The sequence below is a fragment of the Argiope bruennichi genome, chromosome X1, assembly GCF_947563725.1.
Source record: "Argiope bruennichi chromosome X1, qqArgBrue1.1, whole genome shotgun sequence".
NCBI lineage: Eukaryota > Metazoa > Arthropoda > Arachnida > Araneae > Araneidae > Argiope > Argiope bruennichi.
Window position 1 is genome coordinate 32,519,909 of NC_079162.1, and position 25,731 is coordinate 32,545,639.

General features: G+C 29.9%; 1 protein-coding gene across 3 annotated transcripts in view; it reads left to right on the forward strand.

The window, feature by feature from the left end:
- Positions 1-25,731, forward strand: part of LOC129958146 (uncharacterized) — a 270,882-nt gene that overhangs the window by 99,905 nt on the left and 145,246 nt on the right. Inside the window, exon 1 of one of the 3 annotated variants that reach the window (XM_056070363.1) lies at positions 16,434-16,742. The exons of 1 other annotated variant lie outside the window; for it this stretch is intronic. In XM_056070363.1, the coding sequence (XP_055926338.1) occupies positions 16,656-16,742 (87 nt within the window). In that variant the 5' untranslated portion in view covers positions 16,434-16,655. Of the gene's footprint in view, positions 1-16,433; positions 16,743-25,731 lie in introns of those variants that run through there. One more of the 3 variants, XM_056070367.1, reaches the window with a different exon arrangement.

Genomic DNA, 25,731 nt, shown 5'->3' on the forward strand with positions numbered 1-25,731 from the left:
TTCATCAAGTATTTTTTATTGGGAAACAAATTCAGGGAGACTAGTAACACTTTATTGAATCTCAAATATGCACACATAATTTAATTGGATATCTTCAATTAAATTAAATTCTATTTATTTTCCTCAACTTAAATATACAAAATTAAATTTTTTCGTTTCTATATTTCCTATCTAGGAAGGGAAGGAAGAAAAAAATCTTTCTAAAATAACTTATTCGGAGTTTTAAAAGAGCCCTTAAAGGATTATTGATCAGAGGGTCAAAATTTTTTAAATCTCATAGAAATTATTAATAAAGTGAATATGGAATTTTAATATACAGTTTTACAAAAGTCTAATATTTCAAATTAATCTTTCTAGAATCCAACTAGATTCAAAATAGTTAAAATGATAGGCATTGCAATTAAGAGAATTGAATTTAATATTTTTTTTAAGTGTCGGATTATATATTAATAAAAACTACAATATGGGCCCATAGACGAATTTTCATCCTCTTAACAATATATGGCATTAAGATTTTGATTTTGGCACAGTGCTTTAAAAAGTTTTAAAAAATCATTATTTGAGCTACTTTATAGGTGTAAATAGATAGTGATATTAAAAATAAAAGGCGAAATTCTATGAATTAAATAATTTTAATATAATGAATATTCTTTGTGATTTAACAATAGTCATTGGTGTGGGGATTTTTCATTCGAACTTTAACATGGCTGGAATTCCAACATTTTAACAAAGCAACATAAAGCTGTTTTAATGTCTCGTGTCTTTGTCTCGCACTCCACCATGCAAATCTTTTTATTTAACTTCTGTTTCCTGTCAGTAAGACCTTCCTATGTTCATAAACACCCAAATAAAAATTAATCCTTGAAATAGAGTTCAAGCAAATAGTGATCTACTAAAAGAAAACGATGCATAGACAAATATAATTTTTTAATGCAGTTATGGAAATAACTCCCATGAAAATATAATGAATTAGCAAAAATATTAAAATTGCAGACCTCAGCTCATTGATCTTTGCTACAATCCAACATAAAGAATGTAAATATGAGGCGAAATTTGTGATCTCGTTGATAATTTTTATTCACTTTTAGCTTTATTCGTGCACCAATAAATCAGTAAATTAAAACATTAAAAAAAACCTATCTCAGTTGCTAAACGCTAAGATAGAAATTGGAATTTCGCATCCAATAATGCCCCAAACTAAAAGGATGGGAAAACTTTTAACTCCCCTCAGCGATACAGACGGCAGTGAATGATTATTTATATTGAGTGAATTGCCATACTACTATAGAAAAAAATTGGCGTAAGAATATTTTACTTATTGAGATACAGTGTTGAGTGAACAATTGCCATAAATCTTATACACATAACTCCAATGTCCATGCATCATCTATTCTGAAACTATTAGTCTATCTCTGCATTGGGGATTATTCCTGAACAAAGATCGCTGGGAGATTGCCGTTGGGAAACGATTTTTCCCATAAATGCTCTTATTCCTCGAAACTAATGATATTGTTGAATTTGTTATAAAATGTATCATTCATTAATTCGACTCGACATATCTGGAATTATCTCTTAATATGTAGGAAGAAGTATACGATAGAAATCTTATAAGTTTGTAACGAAATTTGCATAGTTTGCTATGAGATCGCTAGTTTTGCTTCTCCGAGTGTCAATTCAATGCATATATTTTCTAATTTGAAATGATATTAAATCTCAATATAACAAATCAAACAAAAATTACCCTTAAACTGTGGAAATAAAGAACTTATTTCGGTAGTGTATAGTATAAATGTGTCAAGGATATCTCTTTCAGGCAACTAATCATTTTATTAGTTTTTTGCGGGTTTTCATTCTTTGCTTAATCAAACATTTAACTTTTCTATGCACTTACTTAATAGTATTCAATTTTCTGCCATTAAGGTCTTATTACCTATTTAATCTTCGTCACTGTATTATTAAATAGAGGAAGCACTTTCGAACAACCGTGAAAGCGTTGTCTGTTGAACTCTTTAAATACCTCTCGATGCACATCACTTCCAGTGGGCGGCGGCTGGAAGCAGTGCACGTGATAGGAAAGAGAACGTTAAATTAACATTACTTGATGAAGTGTACCTTTGCAATATCCCTATGAATATTCTCCGATAGTAGTTATTTTATGCATCGATTATCTAATTTGAGTATTGAGTAGTGCGGATAAGCCAATTATTTCTTAAGTTTGTTTTCAGATGAGTATTCAATCATGATTTATCGTGAAACTTAGGATGATGTACTGTTGCACATCTCCATGCCCAGCGATGTTAATGATAAAGGCAACAAAAATTAATACTTTAATTCGATATGTTTCAAACCTAAGGAGAGGGATCGGGTTAGCCCTCGGAAGTCTTGATCATCGAGTGGTTGTAGGTTCGAGACTCGATTCCAAAGAAGATCAGCCACGTAAAAAAGCCAAGAATGCATTAAATCCGTGAAGTTTCAATCGTCTTCCATCGTTTTTGAAGGGAAGGTTTAGAGAAGGGATTATGCTATCGCGGATGTCGCACTGTCTGTCCGACCAAGGTTGCAAATTGTTAGGTCATTCCAAAATATTTCTCGTGTAATTTTGAAATAGAAATTCAATATAACTAAGATGGCCAGTGGAAAGATAGAAACGTAAGAAAGAATGACCGAAAACGGCAATCAGATGGGAAGAGAATTTCACTGTTGTTGGTTTTCGGTACTAGACATTTAATACTTACAACGCTACTAATACGCAATCTGAACTGCTAAAACTACTACTAATCCAATGCTAATTATCTAAATCTACTACTAAATCTAAACTACTAATCTACTATACTAATACTATGCATTCTAAACTGGCATAAGAGACAAATTGTAGCCCACAGAAACCTGTAATTGGAAGTATCTGAAAGACGAGATATCTCGTCGGTAGCTTTGAAAGTGTTCAATTCGACTGTTTGTGGAAAATATGCAACAACTTGCGAGTGCTGAGATGGTAGGCATGTACACTGTGCATGTATGTACATGATTGTACATTGTACAGTCATGGGAGAAAAAAGAAATCATTCAGTTTTATTATGCTGCCAATAATCTTATATGAAAACTAAAAGTAATATTAAACTAGTAAAACTACAAGTAGTTGGTAATGTATATTAAAAACTGCAGTGCATATGGTTTTTATAAGGGATTGTCTATAATTTCAAATTATACAAACATTGAAATTTCCATGATTGACAACTGTCATGATTACAAAATTGCCGGAGTACAAAATAGTACGATTACATAAGGAAATATGACATTTTCTTTTGAAGGGTCGTTTTCGTATTTAGATGCATGAGTTTGAAATATTCCCTAAATGTCGGTAATCTATTTTAATTGTATGACAAATTTATAACAAGCTTATTTAAATACATAAAGTTACATACTACAATGGATTTCTACTTGATGCATGGCAAAATATTTACAATCAAAATTTCTGATGAAAGTTTGATATTTTTGAGCAAAAAATGATCAAGGACACTAAAAGTTTCGTCTAAACTGCACTCGAGATTGAATAGCCATTACAGTAAAAGCCCCAAAATGGGAAATTTTATTGCATGAGCGAAAGAAATAAAATTTGATATTTTGTTATTTGAAAGAAATATTGATTTTAGAGTTAAAATTTAATATTTTGCTGATAAAGAGAAAGAAAAAAAACTTATTATTTTTTGTGCCTTATTCTTACATTTCTTTATAAATATATATTATTCATATTATTATTGCTTACTACTCATAAGTATTCTAGGAGCATATAAGAAATTGATACATTTTGTGCACTGATAAATGTGAATTAATTTTCTTCCATGCTTACATACAAATTTAATGTTCTAAACAAATGCCTTTTCAGTGCAAAAGGGTTCATAATATGAAAATACATATGCAGTATATTTGCGTGGTGCAAACGTGCAAGGAACGAAAAATTTTAAAATATCATTCTAAATATTAATTTCTTTTATTTTATAGATATTTCATTTATTTTATGAACTTTCATTTCCATTATTGTAACAGTTTCTTCAGCTATTATTCATTACATATTTTACTCCTTCTGATAAGAATAGAAATTTGAAAGCTGTTATGGTAATAGGAATAATTATAATACAGGGTGGTTATAATTAAACTTCCCCTATAAACAGCATCCTACAATGCAAACGGGTGAGCAAATTGCAACGAAATTTGGTGTACAGACTACACACGAGATGCGTTCACGGAATTTCGGAAAAGAACTTTTTAGTTTCAAAATGTCCACTAGAAGACGTCTTTTCCAGAAAAACAATAAATTTAACACAATAAACAACCAAAGCGGAATACAGAAACAATATTAACAATCCAGAATAAGAATTATGAGTAATAAAATGTAAAGCGGGAGAAACTGTCAGTTCTAGGAAAAAATGTCGAGATATCCAAGCTTGCGAAGAAGAGGAAGCTTTATGCAACACACGTTAGGGTATGAAGCGTTCGCAGACGTTGTCATGTTTTATGTTGATGTTTCCGGCTGTAATGATGACGATATCTTTAGCTAAACGTACGTTATTGGTGAAGCTGTTTTACGAAAACAAGGCGAATGCATCTGCTACAGTTCATGAATTTCGTTGTGTACGCCATCGTGTTTCGTACCTACGGCATAGACCACTTCTATTATCTACTAAAAGTATACTAATATACTAAAGGTACCTGGACCATGATTAACGTTAACGAACGTGTTATAAGTCGCTTCTTTCGTAATCCATGGCCACCACGTTCACCGGATCTACATCAGTGTAATTTCTGGTTACAGGGACACTTAAAAAATCTGGTGTATCGTGAAGGTGTTGCGACTTTGAATGACTTAAAGAACTTCATAAAGTTTCATGTGCGATGTATCACAACTGATCAGTTATGATCTGCTGTTAAACACACTTTCCATCGACATGAAATGTTGGTGAATGAGGGTGGTCGCACGGAGCACCTTTCCCTTCATCGTCCTGGACGCGATGAACAACTGCTCCTCTTGCGCAATTTCGTCCTAAACTGTTCTTGTTTCTGCAAACTGAACTTTTTCTTTTCTCGTACGGTTATTTTTTACTTACCTTTACTTAATGTGATTCGATGAGAAGATGACCAGAAACTAGTCAAAAAATGTTAATATTGTTTCTGTAATCCGTTTTGGTCGTTTATTGTGTTAAATTTAATGTTTTTCTGGAAAAAGCGCCCTTTGGACATTTTGGAACTAAAATATTTTTTTCGAAATTCCTTGAGCGCATCTCGTATATAGTCTATATACCAAATTTCGTTGCAATCCGTTCACCCGTTTGCATTGTAGGATGCTGTTTATAGGCCCTGTATATATGATTATGAAAATAATTATCCAATATGTTATGTTTCAGAACTAATCAACTTCATAATTGAAAATTTATATTAGAACCTTTTTAATTAATGACAAAATGAACTAAATTAATTTGGAATAGAAAAATTACAACATTTATCAACCAAATTCAATAAAATAATAAAGTCAATAAAAAAAGAATTAAAAATCGTAATAATATATCCAAATGTAATTTATCAAAAATAACATAATCATATTTAAAAGCTTGAATGAATTATATATATATATATATATATATATATATATATATATATATATATATATATATATATATATATATATATATATATATATATATATATAATATATATATATATATATATATAAATATCGGTTTAATTTTTGCACTCGTTCCTAAAAGTTTAAAATACCTTTCAGAAGCATATAAGGACAAAGCTTTAATTCTCTTTAAAATAATTATTTAAAGAATTAAGATTACTCGTATAAATAAGGTCAAATAAATATTAACAGTAAATATTTTAAAAGTCAACCATAATCTCTTTCCCTCTCTGTAAATATCAAATCTTTTTAAAAATTAATAATTTAAAAAGGAATTTTTTTTTCGAAATTTTACGTATTTTATAAAAAAATATTTCTACTTATCAAAAGAAATTTTCACAAAACTTTACTTTCCAAAAAGCTTATTCATTTCGAAATTCAAGTCGATTGAAATTTATTATTCAAAATTTGATTTGCTTCGCTTCTATACTTCATTTAAATATAAATTATTAAATGCATAAATTGATATTGACATAAATAATAGTAATCTAAAATATTCATCACTATTTCATGAATCATTAAAGTTATTTGAAATTGTTTTCGCATGCGTATGTAATAAACGTAAGATATTTTTGCATGCAAAAAATTTATACTAAATGCGTTATCTAATAAATTTTGATGCCTGATTTTTTTTTCATTCCATCTAAGATAATATGTATAAGTTATGTTATATTATAGCAGATTAATTTCATGAAATTTGAGACTTTAGAAATGTTGAGCACATAAAGCAAATAACAAAAAATTTAAAGAAATACAAATGGGCCTTTATTTTTCACAAAGTATGAAGTTCTTAATATATTAACATAGGGAAATCATTTGGTCATTCTGTTTGTAAAATTAAATAGTTACAATCCTATGAAGTAATTTTTAGAAAATAAAATTCCCATTTTTCATTGACATCTCATATTCTGTAAATATCATTCTTTGAGCTAATGAGTGAAAATTCTAGCTTACCACAAAGACGGAAACACTGTCAGATTTAAAAGTGACGAGTATATGAAACTATTAGGGCATTGGAAAACATTTTTTAAAACTTTAATTTGATATTTTTTTGCCACCACTGAATTTTTTTCATATACACTCTGTTACAATAATGTGAAAAATAATATTTAATATAAAATAGGCACGATCAGTAAATTTTGAATGCCAAACAAAAATCTGTCCGTGTTTTGAAATTTATGAATGCGTCTCTAAATGCATAATTTTAGTGGCAATGCAGAAAGAATGCAAAGGAAAAATAAATCCTAGAAATGCGATGAAATTTACATACATACATAAATTAGCCTTTTCGTCGATTTATATAAAAATGTGTTTCCAATTAAAAAAAATTTTAAACGACTATTTTTTTAGAAAATTGTGTCGCATGTTGAAAAGTACTTTTAAATGATAAATATGCATGCAAAAAATATATAGAATATCTTATATGTATATAATAAAAAATGCAGGTCAATAACTACATTATTGATCTCAATAATACTGTCCAAGATTTTGTTTTAACATTAGAAGATCAAAATTTTGTTAAATCACAATTTCGAAACAAATAGGATTTAACTGATGAAATTTGATGAGGAAAATGGGTGTTACCATTGGAATTTTTTTTTTCTTGCTTCAATATATAGACGACACCCTCATGAAATTTTTAATTCAAAAATCCTTAAGATTATGTCGATTTCTTTTGAATGATGCCCCTTTTATGATAATAATGAAAGATGTTGCAATAAAGTGGTGGCAGTGGATGTTGCAGTTGAGTGGCTCTTTTATTTTTATGACTGAACCTAGTGAATGGAGTAGTTAGCCATCAAAAAATGGACAGTGGCACTATTTAATGTGAAATGCCTGCTATTTTCGAAAAGATTAACAAGTTTCTGTGCCGTCTCTTTGAAAAGTAAATAAATGACAAAGCAACAATTGAAGCAGTTGTTTAGAATCAATTGTAAAATATTTCCAAATAAAGAGTTTATTAGTTTATCATTTCTGCCTCTTCATATATTCGCTAGCACATCTGAATGAAATTTTCAGTCGTATTCCATCTGATCCTGGCTCAATTTAGAGCTTTGTACCTCCTCTAGCAATTTGTACGCTTAAATCGCCTTGTAACAGTTGAAATTCTGTACATAGAACTTTGTTTAATGATGGGGATATTACAGATTCTTCTAAGTTATTTTCACAAATTTGATTGGTTTTATTTCTACCTTTTGCAATCAAATTTAAGAAATTAAAGAAGCTTAACTCAAAATAATTAAATAATTTTAATCTGATACCTTCTTTAAAATCCAAAGCTACTTGTCTTTGCATCCAACTAATAAAATATTTTATAAGAAGGTAGCACTCATTCAAATCATATTTTTGTTCAATGACGTCAAATACCGCCGAAAAATAATAAAGGATATAAATTCAAAAACCGCTCTTTGTTTGTATGGGCTCTGTTTTAATTGGGAAAAATAAATACGATTTGAGGGCTGTTATCAGAAGTATATTTAATACAGTTAATATATACATTTGGATTCAGAAACTACAATATAAACTTTTGCAAAATATAAATTATTTTAAATATCTGCAAATAAAAAATATTTAAGCCAAGAACTGTAGAGATAAGTTTTAAAAAAGAAATCGAAAAGAATGTAACCTTCTCAGAGATGGGAACTCTGTGTGTGTGTGTGTGTGTGTGTACTTGGATATTTTAACTATATGAGCATTCCATTAAAGCAACTGTTCTTGCATCCTACTTTAAGTCATTAGTTTAACAATACTAAAAGCATTCCGAAACAATGATTTCAGTTGTTTGATTTTAAATGTTTGAAACTCCGTGACAAATAGAGTGGGCGTAAGCTTTTATTGTGTCGTACTCACAAAAGATCTAAATTTTTATACAGATTTTTATATATGGATTACTTTACTTGATGTAAGACGATTGTGTAGCGAATCATGAATATGATAATGATCTATTTGTGAAGAAAAAAATTCTATTGTAGTTATTTCATGATTCTGATTGAAGTAGCTAACGATGCATACCTATTATACATGGTACATCCTGAAGATTCAATCAAGGAGGGAGTTAGGGGAGCATCCAGGCATTGATGAGGACGAATTGATTTTGTCTCGCACCGTTTCAGAGAAAGATAATCCACAACTTTCATCAATAGTTTTGTTCGCTGAGGGCAATATATACATGAAATTTTGAAAAAACTGTATACATTTGAGAATATATAATTTCAAAAAATGCCAAATTTTTAGCATGTTTTTTGCTTACAGTATGCAGAGTTTTCTATCAAATTATAGGAAGCGCACAGAATGCACAATAAATTGCAAGTGAAATATTATTTATACTTGAAGTAAATGCTTTTAATATTCGAATAAATGTGAAGATTTTTAGTTAAACTTTTAACTGTGCATGTAAGAAACGCAATTTTTCTTTTCTAATTTCGAAGTCAGACATATAGAACAATTTGCATAAAAATCCAGCTGAATATCTTTACAGTTCAAAAGACACGGGGATTGCAACAAGCTAAATTTCAGTAAAAACTAAGTAATGAGGAATTTTTTCAATTAATATTTATCCAACTTGAATGCTCGATCATTGCAAAATAACTTAAGGGCTGATTCTGAGTCGTGGTAAATGAACTCGAATGAGGTAAAAAAATAATATCGCTATTAAGTAGCATTTTGAGCTCCGAAATGCATTGTCATCAAGATTTGGCGTTCTTTTGACAAATATTTTTTTTCCTTCGCATCTTTGGTTTAAACAAAGATTTTTTTCCTTCATTTTTGCGATTTCAATTGCATCCTATTGAAAATCTTCCAAAAAATCTGATTTTCAGTCTGCGAATGCAAATTTTGCTCATTCGATTCAAAACAAAATATTATTTAAACTTACATAAAAACTAATAAAGTAAATCACTTTAAGAAAAAAAAAACAGATTTCTTTTTTTAACATTCACATGAAAAATCATTTTAACTTTTATGACAAATATTGCTACATAATATATGGGAATTTTATCTGCACATTTGATTTTTATTAAAGTTTAAAGCGTGAGAAAATTTTCTTATTCGCCATGTTTTATAAAGCTGACCTCGAATCTTTGCTTCCATTTTGAATATTTTAGACAGCTTATATTAAAATACTGGTTAGTTTATTCTAAAAAAAAATATTCCCATTTATTAATGTCTTCTACTGGTTTATACAAGAGCACTTTTATTTTACTTCAAATTTGAAACATAAATCAAGCTCTCGTAACTTTGACCTCTAAATGATTTATGCCAGTTGCCGTAGAATTTTTCCTTGATAACGGTCGATATGTGGGTAGCAAAAATCAAAATATGTGTTATAATTATTAAAATAATTGAAGCAATTGAAATATGTCAATTAAAAGAAATTTTGTCTGTAAGATGACTCTTTTTTTTTTTTTTTAATTTAAAACTATTGATGAATTTAACCTCTTGTTGCATTTTGTTTGTCATATTGAAATTTTCATTTCATCTTTAAAAACTCTAGTTTAGATTCTGCCTTTAATTTTCACTTTCTAGTACACGAAGTATACAAAAAGATTGGACTTAGTATCGGATTCATAAAAAAATCGGACTTCGAGGTGATGTCGAATCTCCTCGTTGAGACTTCTCCGAATCCAATTCTGTCTCTTACAGATACGTAACTCGAATACGAAACGAGTCAGATAAAATCTGGGATGTGGAATTCACTCTAAAATTGTAGATACGTATTAAATTTTGGACAAATCTGTCAAAAGGCAAATTGTTCGTCCGTCCGTGTGCAGTGAACGTGATATCTCAGAATCCCATTTCTTATCCAAGCGGTCAAAGAGTATAATTTATTCTTTTCTCATTTATACCAACATTTTTCTTGCAAGCCTTATCGAAGCCGCACCAGTTATAAACCCAGGAATTTAGTTGAACTAGTAAGATATTAGTTCCACTCCCCTCACGTAGCTTATTCGTGGAGTCTCTAATCACCCAATAAATATTTTTCCCCTGTTTCGTCAAATCACTGCGTGTGTGACGATTAAGTAAATTGCTACTGATAGTTGATAAGTACAGATAACTAACGCCAAGCACATTCAAAAGCTAGAAAAATCTTATTTTCAACAGAGTAAGTAGATGGTGAAAACACTCTTTTGTTTCTTTTGTCAAAGGCATTACTTTAAGAAGATGTTTGAGATTTCGTTTAGCCTATTATCTAAAGAAATAAAGTTTAAAGAAATATTCAAACAAACTATATCTATAGTAAAATGTTTTCTTACTTTTCAGTTAGCCGTGATTTTGCTTGAAGAATAACACTAATCCAGATTTAAATGATTCTCATTTTATTTGATGGAATAATAATCATTGTAGATTATATTCAGGAATAAAGAACTTGATTAATAATTTTTTTCACTATGGTAAAGGAAACAACAACTTTTGTTTTATTTCAGATATTTTTTTACGGATAATATTAGCACATCGGGTTACTTTTTTTTAAAAAAAAATGACGCCCCTCCCCCTTAAAAAATTTTTTTTATACGAATAAAGCTTTTTGGAATCTAAGTTGCTCACCTAGCATTAATTTTTCCCCTCGTATACCCTATATTATTTACAGTGTCCTTAAAAGAACATACAATCTGTTATTCTTAATTTGAAAGCACGATGGTAAAAAAAGTGTGGGTTTGATTCATACATATGTTATAATATTTCACACATTCTTACATATGTGATATATGGCAAATGCTTTGTGCTAATTTAATTTTTGATATTGTTGCATATCTTATGTGAAGAAATTTTTAAATCCCACGCAATATTTGTATCCCTATTTCTGATCCGTTCATTTTTGGTGTTATATAATAATGTATTTTTCTCGGTTGTTTTTTGCTCTAAAATATGAACCAATCTGGTTGTTCGACTTACAACTTCAACTAATGTGGGTAATTCCCTCGCATAAGACTTTCTCGCATGCTTAAATAAAAATGCTCGTCTCGTGTTTAGTTTCCTAATATATTGAATATTCATATTTGAAACTTGGTTTGATTGTGTCCAAAACTGAATTAAGATTTATAATTTATGAGTGAATAATTTCTTTATTTAGCACTAATTCTTGGACTACCATGTCCACATACGAAAATAAATGAATAATCTTCTATCTGGAGGGTTTCGTTCAAATTAAATCGGGATCTGCAATTTTAGTAAAAGAATGAAACATTAATATTTCTCTATCCAACTTTTTGTATTTTGAAATAATTCCATTGATGAAATAATCAAAAATTTGATACAAATCAATAATTCCAACGATAAATCCATCTAGCTCTTCGCGTTGACGTTTTCACGTGCACAAGGACGGGCAATAAGACTTCCCGTTGACGAATTTCATCCAAAATTTGGTACAGATCTACAATTTTGGAGTAAAAACTATGCATCAAACATTAGTCTTCTAGCAAGTTCTGTTTCTGAGTTATTGTGTTCATGAAAATGCAGATCTAATTCCAAAAATAATTTTTCGGGACTCTTGGATGTCTATAAAATAAGGATTCATTAAAATTTTGAGCTCGAGTTTGTGGACGATTATATTTGCATATTTAATATATGAGCAAGCAAAAGGGAATCTCTTCGCACTTCGTAAACTCGTAAATTTGTATGTTGGATTAAACAAATCGATAGACTTCAGTTCTGTCTTTTTTGTTCTCGTTTTGGTTGACAATGATGACATACTACAAGGATTGTTCGGAATCCTGTTTCATCAAAGACTGTTTTACACATCGAAGTTGTATCAGTAAAATGCATTATTTGTTACCCATCAAAGTTGCATCGGTAAAATGCAGTATTTGTTACCCATCAAAGTTGCATCGGTAAAATGCAGTATTTGTTACCCATCAAAGTTGCATCGGTAAAATGCAGTATTTGTTACCCATCAAAGTTGCATCGGTAAAATGCAGTATTTGTTACCCATCAAAATCAATGTCTTTATTTAAACGACCCCCCGCTGGTAATGAGTGAAATTTTAAGAGGAGATTTTGATTCACTCCATCCTCCTCATTTCACCTTAGTGCGAAGTTAACAAGTAAGTTCAAAATAGACTTTATTTTGCTTCAATTCGAGGTGAATGCACATCTAAACCGCTTTCAAACAAAAGATTAAAACAGAATATAAGTTACTAGTTTACTCATTTCGTACTGTGCAGTTGCTTTAACGAAATTTTTGGCAATCATTAAATTCTTCTAATATGTACATCCTATATAATAACAACAAAAATAAAACAAAGCGTTTCAACTTTTGATAAAAATAACCCAGTCAATTAATTACAGCTCAAAATTATTCTTATTTTGGAGTTAAAGTAATCCGTTTTTGGAACACATATACGATAAACTGAACAGCGCTAGGATGTAAATGAATTAGGGTAAAAAAAGAAAGGGAGCTCATTTCCTGAGGTTTTATATTGTATTTTCACAAAAAATAATAATAAAGATCCTTCATTTCTGTCTTGGGGCGTATTTGACTTCTTCAACCATAAGCTTAAAAATAAAAATTCTTCCCTAGAATGAACCTGCATGCCTCATTAAGATTAAGACTACTAAATCCTTTCAACAAACAATGAATATCAGCGAAGAATGTTTAATTATGCCAAAAAAATGTGTCCTGTTATTTAAACTGCAGTGAATGTTTGACTACGAGAAGAATATTGACTTATTACGCATTGACAATCTTATTTTTATGAATAATGAAAGAATGCTACTTATCTGCTTTAAATGTGATTGAAAGGTACACAAATTGGTATTTCTGTTGAATATTTTGTTAAATAATACAAAAAGAATTAAATAACGTGAAAAAAGCAGATAACTTAATCTTAGAAACTACGCTACACTAAAATGCTCTCGTGCCATACAAGGGTTCGTTCTTAAATGACGTATTAATAAGCAATCGATATTTTAGACGTAAAATATAATAGAAAAGTGCTACTTTTCAAGGATATTTCATAATGTTTATTTTTTCAGGTAATATTAATAAAATTTAATTCTTTTAAAATTTTAAAATTCCCGCTTTTTTCTTTAATAATTGAGCGCGTCAAAATAATTACATCACTCTTATTTTAAAGAACCTTTTGAGTCACCAAATAAAAATATTTCTTCCTCGAATTTTTGAATCTACAGCATTTGTCTTACTTTTTCACTTTTCAGTTGACTAGAGAAATGGATCACTTTGATAGGTAAAATTGCTCTGACATCTCAGATGATCCATTAAACAGTTTTGTAAACATTGTGAAAACGTTTAAAACGAAAACGTAAATGTGATATAATATTATATTGCGATATTTAGATAATCTTATTACAACACATAAAAATTAAAATGATTATCTTCATCGTTAAAGTACTTGTTGGTTTTCCTTTCTTTATAAGAAAAGTGGAAAGTAGCGACGAAATTTTAATTTTTTTTCGAACAAAATTGTTAGTTTTGACTGTCGAGACGTCATATTTTCGATTTTAACTCATTTGTTGTGAATTAAATTTATATCCTTGAAAAACCTTTCTTCTATAATTTGAGAGCAAAATGGCGAATCATTATGGATTTTTTTAAAACAAATGAATTGGAATAAATCAGAATCAATACAAAAAGACGATATAATGAGTGCCATATTAAAGAGGCTTTGCTGTAATATTTATTGATAAATACCAGTCATGATTGACTAAATGCAAATTAATAAATTGATGTTTATTTATCAAACATCATTTGTAAAAAAAAGCAGAATCTTAACCATCAATAATTATAAATGCTATTTAGCTTGTTTTTTTGAAGCAAAAATAGATTATTTTTCAAAGCAAGTATTTTTTAAAGCGTCTTTTTAATTTAGTTTAAAATAAACATGAGAAACTGATGAGTAGATTATGGGCGATATTTTGTGCAGTTTATAAGAATATATTTATCAAGTTAATTTTTTCAGTCATGCAGCTTTTGGAATCCTTGCTGTAGGTAGAGCTCTTTTTATGACTACAATCCTGTGTAATGGATGTATACACCACTGCTAGTTTAAAAATATTTGGGAAAAAAAAGTTGCCTTTTAAATGGACTTTCCTCTCGTATCGTCCAGATGTTTTTAAAACCTTGCGTGACATAGCGAGAATACATCTGTTTAAACTGTTTTTGAATTGGCTCTAATAACACTTTAGTTGTTATTCATAATGCGTTTTGTAACGCAATTTTCGTGAGAGTCCCGTGACGAATTTAGCTTAATAACCTTCAGCAAAATGTTTTCACGTTTAATTTCTTTCATTTGAATCAGTGGCAAAATTTTCCGAAAAAGTATATCCAGTTCGTACAGTCACTTTACTATTTCTAAGAAATAAACCGCACTCTGAAATTATAATGCACGAAGAATGCCTTTTTATTCTCTGGGGAGAATAAGTTTTTAAGTGGAATAATTTTTGTGGCAGAATCCGCCTGTTAGTCTGAAATTTTCTAAATGATTCGATTTTTCAGTTAGAGGTAATACAATTATAAACAATATTAACCAAAAAAAAAAGACTTTCATTACAAGAAATTCGTAATACAAGATAAAAATGAGTTTCTACAGAACTCGCTTTTAAAAGTTTTACTATGCCAAAAATTACTGCTGGACCTAATTTTCATTCTATTGCGAGTAATAGCATTTCATTGCCGTTATTAATTTTATTATGTTAACCTTGATTATTTGAGATAGAATGTGTAGTTTGTCATATTCTGGCTCTTATAGCGAATAATGGCATTTCATTTTATTATAATTTTACTTTTACTAATTTTAGTTATATAAATGTTCGCTCCGGATTAACTTGTCTTGGTTTGCACCTCTTTGCACTTGACGATCCTCCACACCTTGATGATACCTAAAGATTCTCATATTAAAGTTCAAAAAGTTTTTTTCATTTTATTTATATCTCCGTTTGCTAAATGTTTTACATTTTGTACCATTCTTACTATAATACCTACTATTTCAAAGGTCTGTCTCAAATGAAATGTACAGTAATATCTTTTTACTGATATCTTTCCTTTCGGGTGTTTAAATAATTTTAAATAAAACAAAATAACCTGCAGAAATTACGGTTAAAAGCGAGGGATAAAAAAAAAAACCACCACAGTTAAATATGTAAGCTTTTCTGTTTAAATTAGGAAAATGTATTCAAAAGCTGTAAATGATGTTAAAGGTGTTTCCGAAAACGGTCGTTTAATCATTTCTTAGTCAGAGATAAAAAGACATTATCAATTCTCCTCATACAGCACGCTGAAAACTTTTTTTTATTATTATTTTCTTTCCCTGCTAGAATATAAAATTCAATATAAAAATAAACAATTCCGTTCGCACGTCCAAAATTCATTATCTCACTTTGTAGAAAGCCTTTCCGAATTTTTAAGAATAATTTTTTTCCCCTTCGTTTTATGCGCTTTAGAGCCTAAGAAACTTTTAAAAAGTAAATAAACAAAATAATTCGTAAATAAAAAATAAAAAACCCTCGATTGAGATTTTTTCACCCCTTCGGACTTTTTCCCTTCTTAAATTGTGCTTATTATTCTCCCTTATGAAGCGAAAACAATTTTCTTGATTTTGCTTCTGCATTTTTCGTTGTTTCTTTTTCTCTGTCTTAAAGCCCCCTTCTCTTTCTTTCTTTTATTTTTTGTATTTTATATATATATATTTATCGCTTTCTTATCCCAAAGTCGAGTTTACTGAGGCGCCCACCAAACGGGGTCGCTAGTATCGCTTTGCTCTGTCCCGCCGCCTGGCGGCCGAAAATAACGCCGGGCTGTTCGTTTTGGCGAGTTGAAGGTTCTGATCGATGCTTGAGAACAGGCGAGTAAAACTGACTTGGCGGTTTGCCAGGCGACTGCGGTCTCTGTTCTCGCGGCCACATAGAATCTGAACACTGCCTCTCCCTATAGATAAGACTTGCACAGACTTCCGTCAACAGATGGACCGATCGGCGCTTTCTATGCGATCCGAATCAATCGTGGTCAAGATGTTGTGAATCGAACCATGATTCCGTACGCCGCGTGCATGTGTTTTGGTGCGGAGCGGAGCGCGGGCAGGCGCCGAAGACCGTGGAAGCTCCTCACGGCTCAGGTAAGTTTTAGTCCACTTTTTTTCCCCCAACTGTCCGACTTAGGAATGGGGGTGTTATCCCGCCGAGGTTTGGGGCAGGAGCGGAGTACGCTCCCGTTGCGGGCCGTTCCCCGTCTATCGATCCTCGAGTTGAATGCCCCAAATGCGACGGTGGGCCTCTCTTGTCCCTATCCTGTCAAATTCTACTACTCAAAGTGGAATTAAAAAAAACCGCTCGTTCTTGAGTATCGTCTCGCAGAAACGCGCCACCTGGAAATAAAGTGAGAAAATCTCCTAAAAGTTCTTAAAAAAAGAAAGAAAGAAAAGAAATGGATCAATGACTGTATTTAAATACTTTTTATCTAAGGTGAACATTCTTAGATTGTTTTACTTGGAAGGACATCTCTGTGACCTTACTCCAACTTTGTAGTCACTTTTTAAAGTTTTCCTCCGAATAGGAGAGAGAAATTCCCGAACTCTAGTACGGATGGTGATGAGTGCTCTCTATTTGTATTGCTCATCTAAAAATCATACCGAATATCAAAATTTTGTTTCTTTACATTAGATCTTTTGAATTTATTAGAAAGTTCTGCAAATTGAAACATTTTTGTTCGTTTAATGGTAACTCTGTTTTTAAATCAATCGTCTATGGAAGGACATTATCCTTGATATTGAGTTTCGGCATCTTTGCATTTGATATGTCGAATTCATTGGAAAATTTTAGTATATAATTTTTTTTATCCATTTAATGGGAATTCTCCGTTTATAGCTGACATTCTTGGACTAACTCGAATATCGAAATTGTTTCTTTTGTATTTGAAATCTTGAGTTTATGTTACATTCTCTCATTGTCTTATCTTTTCTGCTTATTGAATTAGATTGATCATATAATATTGAAAACTATAGTCTGCTTCGTTCTGTCATTCTATGCCCCTTTTTTAAAAATGTGTCAAATGTCTTATAGTTTCGAAATGAATGAAACTTCTGCTGTTTAGTAATAATTTTTTTTTCTTCATTAGTTTTAAGTTATATGATTTGTATTAATTGTCTTTGTTGTCATTGCCTTTAAATACGGTATTCATTTTAAAGTCAAAGTACCTGGGAAACCAATCTTCGCTCCTCATTTTTTTTTTTTTTTTTTTTTTTTGTGAAAGCGTGTTTTTTTGGAGAAAATATTTAGATACGACTGATTGTATACTGATTACATATGAACGGTTCATTTAAATAAAAATAATCAGGAATGCACTTAGTTCAATATGCTATTCGAAGCAATCTGCTATATTACGGTATTTATTTTGCAGTTTATCATTACTTACATTATTTAACTTTCACTCAATTTTTCCATGATGAAATCGGGTCCGAAATGGCGCTGCATGACATTTTCTATCTGCTCTCATACTGACAAAGGCTCTAATAGTTATAATTTTTTTGTGAGTAAAATTTTGTTTCTTTTAGGAAAGACACCTCTATAGATGAACTTAAAAAGCAAAACCTTATCTAAATATGAAATTCGATCCAGATCGTTAGAGCCTTTTCTGAGATACACGAAATAAATTTATATATACAAGAATTGCTGGTTTAAAGATTAAATTTTATAATTTTTTTTTCTGAGCATATTGTTTTTTGTTTCTTTGCTTTTTGGCTATGAAATCTTATTTATTCTAATGCCTGTACGCTCTGTTTGTTTCTCATAGCTATAATACTTATCTGCATAGTAAAGCTATTTTAATTAGCAATATGCTAGAAGTTGGAAATTGTAAACTATTTGATATAATGATTAATTAATTTTGAGTCACACCTACGTATAATGAGAAAAAAAAACACTTTAAAGGTTTTATATTTAAGTTATATATTTTTCTACATTTTGTAGAGCTTTCTTAAGGAATTCGTTAAAAAACACTGATACATACGCTGTGACAAAGTAAAGAAATATGAAGCTAGAGTATTTACTAACGATTTGCTTTTAAAGATAAAAATTAAACGAATATTTTTAGGAAATGATGGACCAATGAAATAACAAAAAGCACCTCACATTCTACGCCAAATACTCTATCCTAAAATAAAAATTTTAAAAAAAAGTTTTATTACAAGAAACATAATTTTACTTTAGTCGTGTTGAGAACAAGGAAAATATCAGGAAGCTCCAATTTGTTATTCAGTGTAACCGATTGTCTTCGACAAAATTAGACCTTTTGATGCTAAGATGTTACACTCCACTGCTTGTAGAAATGACACTTTTTTTGTTTTTGCTATTTGTTTGCCATTATTAACAAGCTGAAATTTCCTTTTCTGTATATTTTATTGCCTGCGTGTCGATCGTTGGCGTATATATAGTATAAAGTTATATAAATTTATATGCGTTGGTATATAATATTTTAAATTGTTTAAAATAAATCGTGTACTCTGAATCGTACTACATGCTGTTCAAAACTTAATTCTCATACTAAAGTTTATATAGTTTAATAAAAGTGATTATCAAGCAGTTACATGTGGGTTTCATTTGAAATTTTCTTATTTTGATCGAGACCGACTGATAGAAATCTACAAATCAAATTTAAATGATTGACATCTTTAAAAGTCGAGATGCTGTAATTTTCTATTTACCGATTCAATTCCTTTCCGTTGATATAGATGATTACAAGCTAACTGAAGGCGAAATTTAAATTCTCCAGTTTATAAACAAGTTTGGCGAGTTTCGAAATTAACTTCTAAATATTTCCGTTAATATTGCCAAGTATTTATTGATCCTAGCTGTTTGTATAGGCAACTTTTTTTCTGTGCCCCATTTAACTTCTTTAATTAAATTTTTTGAAGTCTTTGAATTTTTTTACAAATTTTCTCCTTTGTGCTGAGTTTCCTCGCCCAAGACATTTGTGCACTTATTTAGATGGCATTTTATCTTTAAAATCCAATTACTTCAGATAAAACCTTAACTTCGCACATTGTTTTTCATTCGAAGGGTTTAAGAATTGCTCATTTTAGAGAAAAATTCATGAGTCGAAATGCAATTAAATTATCATCTAATTTCATCATGTTCCCCTTATTGCTTTTATTAACAGCACATATCGTTCATAAAATGAAAAGTAAAGTAATCTAACCATCCATGTTAAAAGTTCTAGAACACAGAAGGAAATATTCTTAGTTTTTTCTCGAATATTAATTTCAGTCACTATTCAGCTCCGACATATGACCATAGTATAGATAATAACAACGATGAACTCATATTAAAGGCAAATTAATATGCCTTAAGAAATAGCAGCGGTATATAAAACCTATTTTCATGAAATATAAAGCTTTTTTTTTATTTAATTAATCTTCGATATTGTCCATAATGTTTTTTTTATGTATTTAATTTGAGTATCAACTTATGACTCTGTTATTATCCAGTCTTTTTTTATTTGAAATTGTTTAAATTCCAGAAGCACTTTTTACCTTTTTTTTTTTTTTTTCATTGCTCCAGTATGAAATAAAAATCGCGCTCTTAACCTCATATGTATTTTAAAAAAGTCAAACATATTACATGAACACAAATATATTCATCGAAGTATATAATTGGCATACTTTTTTATTAGTTCATTATTTCTCTCTATAGTGTAGTTAAAAAAAAATCAAGCGTGTTACTCCAAATTTAATTATTATGAATGTAGTTTAGGGTTTTTATCCTCATTTTTTTGAAGTACTTGTAGAATTTTTTAGGTCGTCTTATCTCGTGCGTATGTGTAACTGATAAGCACCCAACACATACTACGCATGGCTGTTTGTACCGAGATGAGGGAGCAGGCCGTTGACATTTCAGAAACTGGCGACTTGAATATTGTGTTATCTAAACTCAAGTGTAATCTCCGCATCAGATAAGCCTCCGTACCCTAATACCTCGTGATCCTTTAAAATAGCGTGACAGTTGCGAATTACCGCCGTAGTTTTAGTTGGCGCCTTGCGCGCGGCACTTAACTCGGTTCTGCCTTCGTCCTCGCAGTAGTATGTACTGGCTTTTTTAGCAAGGTCGAGGACTGCGGATGTCGTACAAAGCGTGTCAGCAGGCAGTGTTAAAAAACTTGATTAATGCTTGGTTCTTTTCGCTCCGCGCTCCGAAATTTTATCCCTCGCTGCTCTTTGGTGAGGGAGTCATTAAAAGAGAGAGAGTGAATCCTCTTTATAACTGAGTCGCTCGTCCCAAGAATGTTACTTGCTAACTTGATGTTCACACATCGGACGCACAGCTGCTGCTTGTCCAAATGTCCTTAAACGGTTTATGTTTGCTTTATTTTCCTGTCATGTTTCAACGCTGCGTTAATCAGTTCTGTTAAAACTAAGAAACCTGAACCGGTTCATTAGTCGGTTCATTCATTAGGTTGTCAGAAAGAGAAATATTTCGGATGAATATCGATTTTTAAGTGACGTTGTCATTGATAGTTAATCTCTTTTTAACTGGTTTGTCGGTCCGAGGTTTGCAGTTGTGTATTTAATTTGCACATTCGGCAGACAGCTGTTGTAGGTCAAATATCTTTAAATGCTTTGTTTGTTTTGTTTGCTGTTGTTTTTTCTCATCACGTGTATTGGTTTGTATAGTCTAATGTGGAAAATACATAGTGTCTTATTTGCTTCAGTCTGGAAAATATCACTTGAAATAGTTTAAATGCTCCATTGAATGAATTTCAGTACGGAAATTCTTTTTAAAGTTAATATGAATATAGAAGATGTATCCGTTTACTATGTGTTGCCGAATACACGTGAAAAAAAAAATAATTACAGTTGAATTCGACTATTAAGCTTAAATGAGAAACTGTGATAAAAAGAAAAAAAATACTTATATTATCTGTGCAATTTTTAACATTAAAAATATGCATCATTTAGCTTCTAAAATAAGATTATTTTTAATTCTAATTATATTAATTTCTTTATTTCATAGTGTAGATAGATATGTTTAGAATTTGCAATGACAGAAAACGAAGCAGAGCATTTACTTTTTCAATCACAAAGGAAATTATTATTTGATAAAATGAAAAAATAAATACCTTTGCCAAAATTTCTAAAATCTTTATATTGAAATGCTTATTGTATGAAATTGTTACATTTATATATTGTATATTATTGTACTTCTTACTCCACTCGGCGAGAAAATGGCGTATGCTGATCTAGTAACATTTGCTGCCCTCCATTTTTCAAAGAGCTTCGAAATGGCAAAGAGAAATTTATGCTTTTACTAATTGTTTCAAGAAATATTATGATTTTTATATTATAATTTCAAGGATTTATGCTTTTCTAATTTGTTTCAAGTCTGTCCAGTCTTTAATCTAATATTGTGAAATTGGAATTCAGTAGGTTGTTTAAAAAAAAATGGGGTCAACCACGTCAAAATTATTGTACATTTATTGTACTTCTTACTCCACTCGGCGAGAAAATGGCGTATGCTGATCTAGTAACATTTGCTGCCCTCCATTTTTCAAAGAGCTTCGAAATGGCAAAGAGAAATTTATGCTTTTACTAATTGTTTCAAGAAATATTATGATTTTTATATTATAATTTCAAGGATTTATGCTTTTCTAATTTGTTTCAAGTCTGTCCAGTCTTTAATCTAATATTGTGAAATTGGAATTCAGTAGGTTGTTTAAAAAAAAATGGGGTCAACCACGTCAAAATATATATACTCTTAGATACTATTATACGTGATTTTTTTTTTACATGATAATAATTAGATTATAAGATGTTACTGCGTTTTGAAGAATTTTGATATTGTTTTTTGATTAATGATATGGCTCTGCATTTCTGCGAGATGGTATCAAGCTTTACGAGTTTACCATTTTCTAAATAAAGGGTACTCGGAATTTTATACTGACGTATAACAGGTGACACGTTGAAGCGTTCAATTTGTCATAATGAACAGTTTACGGTATTATCCATATAATCCAGATTTATTTGGACGAAATTCGATCCTAATAAGCGAATATCTGGATAATTTAATTATTGATTTGATAACTTTTTTTTAAAAAAAATTTACTTATAACATGTATTCGTTTAATGATTCCAAGAGCAATATTATTTGCATTTTGTATATTTTTATAGGCTGTATCAAAATTTCAGTACCTGAATACATTCAAAGTCATTTATTTCGGTGTCGTTAATTGAGAGGATTTGTCGTTTGCATTCATTCAGTTATACTAAATAAAATAATAATAATAATAATAAAAACTGTATTGCTATACTAAAAAAAATTAAATCTATTTTCCTGCTGTGTTTCTAGGTAATGTGATAGAAACAAATCTATTATGTATGTAGCTATTTAAATATTTTACTCTTAATGCTTTCTTTTTACAATAACTGTAATAATAAAAATTCGGTATAAGACTTCTTTCTTTTTAACTATTCGCAACTTATTTCATAATAATGATGGAAATTGGAGCAATCTTAATTAATCAGATAAGTTAAACAAACCGCGACTTGCATTAATTCCTTCGCCGTAAGATAAACTTTCATCTTAAAATAACTTCTTCCCTATGGGCATAAAACTGTTTAATTATTCCATATTGCCACTCGAAATTTCATGCAATTTCTTTCTACCGCCCACCACCTGCATATTTCGGAAGCTTAGAAAATTCTGTTATAGGAAATTAAATTTTGAATGCTGAGTATTGCATAATTAGATATTCATAGGAAAAGTTGTTTTGAGTAGCTAAGTTGATTTGCTTTTATCCTCTAAAGGAAAATTCTTTTTTCAAACAATATTATAAAACGTTTTCGGAATTCAGAAAAGTAAAATGAATGGCAAAATTTCTTTGTACAATTCTGAAAATTGAACTTTTTTTTTTTTTTTTTTTCAAAATCTATGGAGATAAATATTGTTTTTTATTTCCTTATAGAAGTATTAGAAAGTTATTTCTTGTTTTTAATCTTAAAGCAGTTTAATAAATTCTCATACATGCAATATTTTGACTGAATGCATTTCTTCATCGTCTGAAGAAATGCATTCCCCTTTCCCCTTTGAAAATGAAATAATTTAATTCTAAACATAAAATATATAAACATTTGAATTAAATTTGAAAACTTAATAAATTCTTGAAAAATATCGAGGAAATCTTTAAAAAAATTTACGATTCAAAATAAAAAGGATGCGATTAGAAGTTCGTATATTTCCAATTAGAAAAATATTTTGAATTAATTCTAATTTGTTTATTAAATCAGTAAATTTATTGATGAATAAATTAAGAAGTCTAAACTTGTTAGCAGTTCCCTTATCTTATTAGTCATTTTCCGTAGAACAGTCTTTACACTCCAACCTTTTAAACAAAAAAAACAAAAAATGCCATTCTTCTACAATCAAATCGACTGGCTTATAAAACGTTCCATTTCATTGTTCTAAGCCAATCAACGGCCGCTTCAAGGAAGCCATGTACTTTGATTGGCGAAGCTTAATCATAACTTTCTCTGAAATGGTCTAAAATACTGATATTAAAAGGTTCATTTCACATTTAGTCGTAGAACAATTAATTTTCTTTAAATTTTAATTCATCAAAACATTTTGCAAAATGAAACACAAATAAAATTACATGCCAGTATTTTTTTTTTCGCATGTTGAAATAATTAGTAAAGAAAAATTAGTCATGTTTCCCATAATGAAGCGCCCTTGAAGCACTGTACTGGGCCTATATGCTAAGATCCGGTAAAGACCATTGGAAAATCGTCTGCTTGAATTCAATTTTCGTTTATACGGATGGTATAACTATCAACAACAGTCCCTCACCCTTATTTTTTCGCTTGCGCATTTGTTTGTTGCATAGCAGATACAATAGAATTTGTTAAATAAAAATATTATTGGAATTGAAACTTCCTTTTATTTGTATAATGTGGAATATATATATAAATTTTAAAATATGAAAAATATAACGATTTTATCGAATAAAGTGAAGTAATGCGATACTTTTGTAAATTTGCTCTAATATCGTTAAAAAATTTTTTTGAAGGATACCTTAAATTAATTTAAATCTATTTGGTATCATGATTCTAATATATTATCCCCCCCCCCAAAAAAAAAGCGAAAACCAAACAAAAATATTCCTTCTCGCCATTGCATTAATTGAATTGGTTTTCTGTGAACATTTAAATTCATTGGGAAAAACATGAATTGACCCTCAGTATTAAAAGCAAACCTAGGTCAGTCGAGTTACTTTTCAAAATCTAATTTATCTGTCATTTCTCCTTGCTTGCAAACAAATAAATAAAAAAAACATCTTTGGTATTTATTACTGAATATAAATGTTTCTTGACATTGGATCGTTTATCGAAGGCAATATATATATATTGTCCACAAATTGAAGCTAACGAGGAATTGCTTCGAGGTAGAAATGTCTTATGCAATATCTTAATTGTTTTCGGAAGCTTTGTATAACGCGTTTTATTCATTATTTGTAGAATTTGATACAATTTTATTTACTGAAACATTTTCTTCATCTTTTGACCGTAAATGAAACTGAAAAATCCATTTAAAACTTGGGACTTGCGAAGGAAAATTGTTTTTTATTTTTATTTTTTAATGACACCCGGAAAATATTATTCTAGTGATCAAATTTTTTCTAGATTTAAAAGTATATACATCGTAACTTTTTAAATTACTACGTTTGTTTAATATTTTTGTTGTATATTGTGGGTTCCATTACGTCATATGTTATTATCATTTAAATATTCAGATATACTAATATCCAAAATGATATCCCGATTTAAACTGCTTATAATTTTAATTAAGTAAAATTAATAATTTTAATTAACTGCAGCCGTTGTATTTCATCGAAACGCACAAACTGATCATTTTATTAAGGTTGGTTTTGAAGGAATTATTTATATACTAAATGACTATATAGTACTTAATAATATGCGCTTCATATTTAGCGCGCATGGTTCTGGACCCTTACATAACATTGCTAATCGTGTACCGTAAAATCACAGCGTTTTCTTTGTATTTTCAATGTTATTTGTGCAAAAAAAACTTCAGAAAAAATAAATTGATAACCGCTACGCC